Below are 10,226 nucleotides of genomic sequence, written 5' to 3' on the forward strand. Positions count from 1 at the left end.
CGCATATATGCTAAACAAAACATTAGTAAAATTCTTTTAAAATATTGAAATGTTTTTGACATTAATTTAAGACTGTTAACGTTTAGACGTGTGAGTAGAGTAACCCGGAGGATAGCCCCGCGCTCTGATTGGTCGAGAGCAGGTCACGTGATCCAAGATGGCGGCTAAGCCCCGCCCCCACGGGAAAAATCCCTCAAATGCGGGAAAAATTCCTCACGCGCGGGGAAAAAATCCCTCAAATTGCGGGAACCAAAAAAAATGGCGGGAAAAATCAAATACTTACATAGCAAAAAAACGTGTTTATTTTAAAAATTTTAAGAAAAAAACAATGGCATCCTCCCGTGGATGATCACCCGACAGATTGGACAACGTAAGAGCCTATGGGCACATTGTGGGCACAGAGTGTGTCCACAAGGCCTCAACCCTACCGTCGGCAATCTGTCCATAGAGACACAGCAGCGAACGTGCCTAGCCGGGGGCGACGGTTCCGGTTCCTCAGGGTCGATGTCGTAGGGATCCCTCGAGGCCGCCGACTCCATGCTCTCGCCGATGCCGATGAGCAGACCCTCCAACGACGAGCGCACTTCCCTCCAAAGCGCGTACGCTATCACGAGGCTCTGGTCACGGGGCGTCTCGTCGAGAAGATGGTCGACGAGCCAGAGCATATCCCTGAGCTCGGCCCTCAGGGTGGACATCGCAACCAACGCTCCCACAGTGCACGCCACGGGAGCGTGCGCCGGCGAAACAAATACTTGAAGGAAATGGTCCAGCACCAGTTCCCGTAACCTCTGCCGTGCCACATCTACTCCTGATGCAGCTGTAGGAGGCTGAAAAGCAAGTAAGGTATCACCACTACCACTAATACTACTTACTACTACTACTACCACTACTACCGGTGGACACTTACCCTTCTACAAGCGCCGGTTCGACCCGTTGAGGTAGAGGGTTGGGTCGAGTCGACATTGGGCCCAGCAGAGGACCGGGACGTCGAGAGGGCCGGGGCGACGGTCGCTACATTGGACCCACCAGAGGACCGGGACGTCGAGGGGGGCTGGGCCGGGGCGATACTTATCCTCGGAAGTCGCCGCGGCTGAGGAAGCGGCATCATCTGGAGAGGGAGCCTGCGGGCTGCGGCCCGGGGCGGTGATGGAGACGGTGGTAGAGGTATACCCGTGATGGCAGCCTCCAACACTTCCCAGGGTCCCAGCAGAAGGTCCTCAACCGCTGTATCATTGAGAGGCCTCTGCCTCGGCCTCGGTCCAAAAGCCCACGGGTCAGGAGACTGCAAAAAAAAACAAACCGTAGGAAAATAGCAAAAAACACGAGACGGACAAAACAAGGAAGCCAATTGTACTTACACCGGGTATCAGGTTCTCCACGGTGGCATCCGAGTCATACTCCTGGAAAGAAAAAACAATTCAGCCCGTAACGCAAACAAACACGCATACAAACACAAAACCAACACAAGCGCACACGTACCTCCACACTGTCATCAGGGTCAGGCGACAATGGGGAGTCCTGGACCTCGGGGTGGGGATCGGGCCGGGGGTCATCGTCGTTGCCCTTCAAAAAACAAAAACAAATTGTACCCAATCGGAAAAACGGAATCTAATTATTAATTCTATAACAGTAATAATAACATTACCACCAATCGAGGGGCTTTCCGCGGAGGCGGTCCGTCGTCGTCACCAGCAACGAGGGGTGCTGCAACGAGAAGAAGGCCCACCAGTAGCAGCAAGGGAGTGTAGCCGACTCCGGGAGGCAGGCGTGCTCGGCAGAGAATCGCTATCAAGGCCGTAGACACAGTCATAACTCCCACGGATAACGCCAACACAAGGTGCCTGCAACTGTACATGATTGCACAATGCTGGATACATTCGCAGCAGTCGCTTATATGCAAGCGCAGCGTACCCCCCACCACACGTGCGTTTGTCCTTGTTGCAACGTGACCCAAGTTTCCACACCACCCAAGGGGTAGGGTCCCGGCGCGTTAGGAGATATTTTACGTGGCTCCTTCCCCAGTAGGCCTATCCACGTGTGTGTAAAGAGCCCCAACCATCGCTCTTTACGGTGGTAGCCACTCCATAACAAATTTGCTACCTCCCAACATATTTTTTTTTATTTTACAACTTTTGTAATTTTTTTTTTGTAATCCTTGCTAGTGTAACAAGCCGCTTTACTCGGAGAAGCCTTTCAATGCAACCCGTAAAACACTCGCAAAGAAACATTTTGTTTTTTAGTATATTTTTTTACATCTCTTTTTTAGCAACTAGAGCGAGGCTCGTACCCCTGGACTTACGGAGGTTAGGCCTGCCATAGAGGTATCCAAACACACACACACAACCGCCCCCGGACTTACGGAGTTTAGGCCTGCCGTAAGAGCAGTTGAAAACCCCAGGACTTACAGGTTTTACGCCAGCCTTAGGGGCTTGCCACTCACTCACCCCGCCCTAGAGCCTTTTTTAAAGCACAAGCATATGTACAGCCACTATTATGTTGAGGTAAAATACAGTGAGCATCGGAAACAATAGCCTCCTTACTATCTACAATATTCCTATCAACTACGTTATCGTGAAAACGAGACAAAAATCGAACTTTTTCTAACCCCGTAGTATATACAGTAGCGAAGGGTTTACAGAGAGCGCGGACGATATCTTCGTCAAAAGGGATCCCTCCGTCATTCCAATTAATATGATGAAAGTGACGCACCAACCAACGGGCGGTTCTAGCCGCTTTTGAATCTAATTCGGTTACGCTGTACGGGGGTTTGAACACTATGTGTGAGCGAAACAGATGACTGACCACAACAAACTCCTTCACAATAAACCGGTTCTCATTATCCTTGAATGCATGAAACTCCACTATCGCTTCCATTTGGCCAGCGTTTAAAAAGTTCAACTTCCTGGACCAGTCTGCAAAGTACGGGACTAGGGATGTCGTTATACTCCACGTCCTCCTCCTCCTTCTCGCCAGCCAGCAGACACCGAACAACACTCTTAGCTGACACCTCGATGGAAAAGAGATCCCGTAGTGCGATGTAGACCGACGGGAGGTTGTTAACGAACTGAACCCACTCGGTCTTGTTAAGCGTTAAAGAACGTTCCCCGTCATAGAGATACGCATGCATTTGACCAAAGACGTTCGAAACCCTGACATCCTCCCCACTGTCCACCTTGATATTCAACCTCTGCGAGGTCTCCAAAGCCTGAGTGATACAGTTGAAATTCGGAGCAAACTGATTAAATACATCGTGCGACCAGTAAACGCTCCCCTTCTTACCATGGAATAGCACCCCGAGAGAATCGCCTCTGTCTTTAAACAACCCCACAATTACACACTTTGATAGATCGCTACCTAAAAAGTAAACCGACTTTAGGAAAATACCCGTTAACGAATTTATGCGTTCCTTACGCCTGGGAACCTTCGCAGGTTCCACGTCCATCACCGAAGCCTGCATGGTCCCGTCTGACCGTAACCCCTCACACTACCCCTTATATACCACCCAATTTAGACCAATCAGCGACGTGCTTATTTCGACCAATGGAAAGCAGCAAATTAACGAAGTAAGGGTTCCGTTTCCGCGTCTACCTCCTCTTCCTCCTCCTCCTCCTCTTCGTCAGAGTCAAAGTCTGAATCGTATTCTGAGGAAAACCTAACCCTAATTTGGTCGTAGTCCTTCACATCGTATATATCGGCATTGGAAGAAAACTTGTAGCAATTAATGTGGCCTTTTTTTAATAATTTCCCGTTTTTGTAAAAGTAAACAGTTACAAACGCTTCCACGCCCATTTTGAATGTCACCGAGTGGATGAGAGCTAATGAATTCCAGCACCCAATGAAGTCCAGGTCCCGTCTGACCGTAGCCCCTCACACTACTCCCTTATATACCCAATTTAGACCAATCAGCGACGTGCTTATTTTGACCAATAAGAGGGCTAGGAAATACGGTTAGATTTAAATTTTCTAATTGTAACGGACCTCGTATGTGTAATCGCTACAATACATGCAGAACTCTAAATCATCCTCAACAGTGTGTTGTAGATACGCCAACACGAAACCGTCAAAGGCGGGAAAATCCTTGACGTAAAATATTTTAGAGTGGAACAGATGCCACTCTTTCACATTAATGCTTAGTTCACCAACAGAGCTACCCTCTTTCTTGAATATTACATTAGCAAAATCCTCAAGAACAGTCTCGTCGTATCCTTCGCTAACAGGTTCATATCTCTCAAATATGATTCTAAATGCATCAAACTCTGGGAGTTTGCTTACATCGTAATCATCTCCGTAATCAGACTCGCTCTCTTCTACATCTAATTTATTAGTGCTAACAGTTACGTTATCTTTAAGCAGTTGAAGAGTTATGGTACACTGGTTAGGCCCCTCCCGGTTAGACATGATTGAGCTAATGAGGTGTAGCATCAGGAACCCTCAATTTATACAATTACCCCCACCCTAACAATACTGTGTTGCGTTATCACGGAAGGGTTCAAGTAGAGCCTGTAATCTCGAAAGAAACGGGTCGTACATACCAACTAACTGATCCAAAATCGTAATCGAACCCCCAATGTATGAATCCATATAGTAGCACCCACAAGTGTCAGGACCTGACGTAGCCTCGGGTCGTGACCACACGCATTCCTTGAAATGGCCGTAATTATAAGGGTCACCGGATACTCTAACTGTAGGTCTAAATTGAGCAAAGAGTCTTCGCATACCCTCGACCATGCAGAGTAGTTCGGTCTTTAATTTTAGGTATCGGATCGCATCGAGCGAGTCAGACTCGTTTAGAAAACTGTTTAGCTCCTCCATGACAAAGAATGAGACACACGTACCAAATTCAGCTATTTATAAGAGTTCCCCCACCACCACCACCGCTCCTACATTATACGTTGTACCGAACCGGTGAGCACTGTGTACGCCATGTGGGAGTCATGCAGTAGGAGACAGTATGCAGCTGTGTTTGGCGGGAAATTCTCCTTAGCTTCAAATTCCAACCTAACATCTACAGGTCCCGACTTGATCGAATCGTTCTGCTTGGAACAATCAATCACGTACAGAGGCACATGAGACGTGAATGTTTTAAAGTCAACCAGCGGAGACCCTGGTTTTTGATAGTACGAACTTTGGAATCGTGTGTACATGTCGTAAAATATACAGAGATCGCCGTGGACATTGTCGTAAGGGTAGTACTGTGAATTCAGATAAAGTTTAACATTCGTAAGGGCACAACGGTCAAAAGTAGAGGCGTCCTTTCTTAGGTCGTTCTTTCTACCGGTCTGAAAGGCCAGCACCACGTACCGAGGCTTTTCAATTTGCGAACTCGTTTTTATTGTCCAGCTCTGTCGAGTCGTTTGCGGTAGTGAAGGATATTCGTGAAGTTCCCAGGACCGAAACGGTAGGTGAATCAAAGTGTCTTTCTCAATCACGCGCAATAATTTTAATTTGTAACTATCTGACACTGTAACATGTGGTACACGCCACTCGAGCGATGTAATCTGAAAGTCGAGGTTTGACGCGTCCGGTGAGATAATGGCGTTGACATCCGTAGCTGACCTCAAGAGAACAAGCTCTTGCTTAACATTCGCAACAATTCTCTTGTAATCCTCGGCAAAACCCATCAAAAGTTTCAGAGGCACCGAATACGTAAATTCACCGGCCTCACTTGTCGTATTGGGACCGAGCCAGCACGCGTTTACGAGACACTTTTGCTCTTCATCCCTAATGGAGAGTAGTCCTTTTATAGTACTCGTTATACCTACATTTTTCGTCCTGTCAACCTCTATACCGCCTATCTCGTACCTTACATCGTCGAATAAAAATGCGATGGCATTGTTTATTAGTGAGATACTGGCCTCACTCCCGTCGGCTTTCTTAGCACTCACTTTACCAGTGATGTGTATACTGCTTTCGAACGGTGCCGTAATTATATCCTGTTGACTTATCGGAATTCTGATTTCGTCGTTGTTCTTCAGAGTTGACGAGGCGTAAGGCTTATGAGAGTGAAACTCCCAACCTGTAACAACTTCATCATACTCTGCGGCCGACTCTATTGCCAGTAGCGCCATATTTGAACCCCAGTGACGCTAGAAACCGAATGTTTCGCGATGTTAACACTACCGTCTTCCGGTGTTTACTGGCCAATGCCTGAGCAGACACTTCTCTAAATACTAGACCCATTGCCGCTTCCTAATGTGCAAGCGTAACGAGACGGGTTCGTTTCTAAAGTTGATTAAATCGCCGTTTTGGTCTCTGAGAGAGACCTCTATATTGTTCACCCTGCGGACGTTCACCGGTAAATAGATGACAGTGCTCGGTTTCTCAACTATTTTATACCCGGGAGCCACATCGGGGTAGAACTCGTGCAACACGTGTCCTTCCATACCGTTTTGAAAGGAACCGCGTGCAATGTTGCACTCGACACGTATCGTGTTTACCGCCATAATACTGACGGGGAGGTCGGACATGTGGATCTTATGAGGCTCCAGTTCCTTAGCGGTGAAACCAAGTACTGAGGCTACCGAATTCGGCTTTTCAAAATGTATCGCTTCACTGCACGATACTTCGGACTTTAGCGTGTTATTGTTTGCCTTAAGACTGAACGTCACACTTCCGTCAATGTGCGACTTGATATATTCTTCTATGTTTTCAATTTCATACGACCCCTCGTCTATCACTATTTCTTTGTCGACTCCGTAGTGGAACATGTCATTCACACCTCTTTCAATGTTTGGTATCGTATAGTACGTCGAGAGATCAATTAGACCAATCTCGTACTCTCCATCGCTCAAATCCATTGGTGGAAAGACCTCGCAAGATACGTGCGGAGCAGCTCCGTTAAGTGAAAACATTACGCGCCAGAAACTTTAAACACAAGTGACCGCAGACTACTGAGTCCTCAGACTGTTTACGCTCATAGTTATACTGTACGCTCACCCCTGATCCGAAGTAGGATACGAGTTCTACCGGCGGTCTCAGATTTCCAAAGCTGTCAAAGTAGTACACTCTGTCTCCGAGTTTCTTATAACAGACCCAGTGCGTACCTTCACCGTGGGAACTGTCCAGGTTAACTATGGCCGACTCGTACTGCCGCGGGGTCTTGGGCAGTGTGTCCCTCATGTAGACACCTCGAAAGTTTGGAATATTGAGTAGCCTCGCATAACGGATCAATTCGTGGTTTGTTAGAGGTTTTATCGGTATCGAGATTGTTGTTTTTTTTACAATACCTCTTCTTTTTCCTTACCCCACCACCTCCCCTCTTTGGATACGGTTTCAGGTAGAGCCCTCTGCCCTTAGGTTTACCCCTCCCTCGCTTTGTCTTTGGTTTTTTCTTTCTCCCACCCCCAAACGCTGTTTTAGCTTTCATTGCTGCCGTCACTGCTAAGGCCGCGGCCCTTTCTCCTACACTAGCGTCTCCCGATTTCACCCTTTGCCAAGCTCTTTCGGCCAATTCCTTATCGGCCTCTCGCCGGTGTTCTAAATCCGTGTATTTCGAGTACGCTATATCGTGGAGCTTACAGGCAGAATCGAGTTTGTTAATACCCCTATCACCCCTTGCCAATCTCACCCCTAATCTCGTACCTGGCCCACAGTACTGATAGCCGCCGGGAAGGTGTAATTCGACAGGTAACGCGTCAACAGCACGGTTTATTATGGTGCCTACAGCGGGCAGTGCGTTTTTCAGTACACTGGTCACTATACCTCTACCCCGCTTGACAGCTCGTTTCACTCTGTTTGAATTACGTTTGTGGTTCGCCATTTATATACCGTATCACTTTATACAACTGTTTGAGTAGCGATTCACGCACACAAGTAATCTGCAGTACGTCGAAGATGTCCGCCTCGGATTTTGTGACAGTACCGGTAAACTCGTCAAACTCCAGCACGTAACTGTCTGTTATAAAATAAATACGACCGTTTTTATATCTGAAACCTCCCTTTATGGACCCCGGAACACCGGGGAGTACGCTTGAAGTCATCCCCAACATGGTGCCTGTGAGGGTGCATTCGTTTAACTCTACAACAAACTTGTCATCGACGAAGACGTAGGTTTTACCCATATTACTGTTTAACGCTGCATTGACTTTCTTAACTCTGGTATGTACGATTCTGCTAATGGGTCTTTGATTGGACAGTCTAAGTGACGGGTAATCTATAACGTATAGAGTTCTGTCTACGATCATGACTACGTCCCCGTTCGGTCTCTGGTACACGGCCGAAACGTTAGTAAAGTCTGACGGTAAGAAAGTCAACCACTCTGTAATTATCATAGGATTGGTAAACTCTTCACGCGTTCTATGGGCTTCGTTCAGGCTTAGTATCCAAACGTATTTACCGTAAAACGCGTATAGTCTGTTTCTCACTACTAAGAACGTGTTGAGTTTGTGTCTTAAATTACAAATGTCCAAATCTGTAGGTGTAGGCGTAGGCGTGACCTCTATTGGTCTATTGGTAGCCGATGTTGTCGTCGTAGTTGATGTTGTTGTTGTGGATGGTGTTGTAGATGTTGTAGTGGATGTTGAGGTGGAGGGGGTCGGTGGTCCGTAAATATACTGTATTGCCATTTGATCATCTCTGTCTAAATCATATTGGTAAAGGTTTGAAATACCATGTGGTACAAAATAAAAAGGATACATTATAGACGACGAAAGTGATGAATGTTGCAAGCCTAGAGCGTGTCCAATTTCGTGTAATAGAACCAAAAAGAAGGAAACTTTTCCGGGCGCAGGTAGATCCATTGTATAATCCCAATCTTCTTCACCGTCCATATGAACATCTGTCTGGTTCATCCCCAATATAGGGAGAAAGGCGTGACCCACTGAACCACCCCTACCATCAAACACTCTACTGCAATTTTTCCGTAGATAATACGAAAGATGTTTCCTGGGAGTGATACTTAAAATGATTGTGGGACTTATAGGGTCCCGCCGGAAGGTCAGGTTGGAATGTCTTGAGAATAGGGCGAACGCATCCCGACATAGTTGGTCATACTGATAATTACTACCGTACATAAACCAGGTAATAACGTTTTTCCGCCATCCGTAGTTTGGGTTTGCAGTGAAAGACGCTATTAACTCGTCTGAATTGTCGCATCTGGGCTGGTTCATTAAGTTAGTCGTCTCCTCATTTACATATCCGGTCACATTCAAGCCGAACGTCTCTTGAAACCTAACGATCGCCTGTGTAATGTCTGTGGATAGCTCTGAGGTATTAGTATCGAGATAGCCGTATCTCTCCAAGTACAGCAAAGTTTTATTAGCAGCAATCAGAGGAGCTACACATAGAATAAATACCCAGACCCGCATCTCGCCAGGTTCTAAAGTAAACTGACGGTAAAAATGTCAGCAACTCACATATAAATAAAACCATCACGGTTTCGATCTAACCCTGCTCACTGGATCTCTAAAGTATGGGTTGACAATGTTGAAGCTGATCCACTCGTCTTTATCGGTTAAGTGTATAGCGTCCAGCGTCGGAGCCAGTAGTTTGTACATACCGTAATAGACCTCGCTCAGTACTCTCACTAGGTAATTCATGGACACCGCGTCACTCATTTCGGTAGGATCTCCCAGATTAGTGACTTTACCGGTTTGTGCGTTCCAATTTCGCCCCGCTCTGTTCATGGCGTGTTTTTGAAAGTATTTCAGATTAACAGCTTCGCCCTCGTATAGAGGCTCTTCTATCTCGCTCAGACGCATACGTCCAAAACTCCAGTAGCCGTCTTTCATCTGAGGTAGAAGTGATAGTGCCCTATCTACATATCGTTTAGTCGTAGCGTCCGTAGGCTCGACTGGCCATCCAACCATGCAGAGTCTGAAATTATCGAATGTAACGGTAGAATCTGTAATACTCTTGATAGGTGTAAGGGTACGTAGTTGTAACAGAGTCACAGCATCGCCCAGTCCCTCACCATCGCTCAAGTTGATTATTCTTCTCTTTTTAGCGTCTATTATCTCAGTATCGAACTTTAGTGTTCTTTTGTTTAGCGTTCGCAAGTTGACGGCGTCCGCTTCGTTCGTGGGGTCAGCTACGTTAGGTAGTCTATTATTTCTGGCATCGAGTTTATTCGCATTTAGTGTCTTGAGCATAGACCGGGTCATATCTGTTTTGGTGTCTTTTAATTTCTTGTCCAAGGTCTGCAGGTTTACCCCGTCGCCAGCGAGAAGAGGATCAGCCATCTGTCCGAGTCTTTTGTTATCACATTCCCAGACGTTACCATCACTACT

General features: G+C 46.7%; 2 protein-coding genes across 2 annotated transcripts; both read right to left on the minus strand.

Annotated features, from left to right (window-relative positions):
- Positions 1-314: 314 nt before the first annotated feature.
- Positions 315-3,457, minus strand: LOC124366497. The gene is made up of 7 exons (XM_046823085.1): positions 2,924-3,457; positions 2,714-2,814; positions 1,646-1,847; positions 1,480-1,563; positions 1,359-1,400; positions 908-1,282; positions 315-827 (listed from the first exon to the last, which is right to left on the minus strand). Exons 1-7 carry the CDS (start codon positions 3,455-3,457, stop codon positions 315-317), a joined length of 1,851 nt encoding a protein of 616 aa, XP_046679041.1.
- A 1,423-nt stretch (positions 3,458-4,880) lies between these two features.
- LOC124366614 lies at positions 4,881-6,068 on the minus strand. Its single transcript, XM_046823210.1, has one exon. It carries the CDS (start codon positions 6,066-6,068, stop codon positions 4,881-4,883), a length of 1,188 nt encoding a protein of 395 aa, XP_046679166.1.
- Between the last annotated feature and the right edge of the window lie 4,158 nt (positions 6,069-10,226).

Source organism: Homalodisca vitripennis, chromosome 7 (assembly GCF_021130785.1).
Source record: "Homalodisca vitripennis isolate AUS2020 chromosome 7, UT_GWSS_2.1, whole genome shotgun sequence".
NCBI classification, from domain to species: Eukaryota; Metazoa; Arthropoda; class Insecta; order Hemiptera; family Cicadellidae; genus Homalodisca; species Homalodisca vitripennis.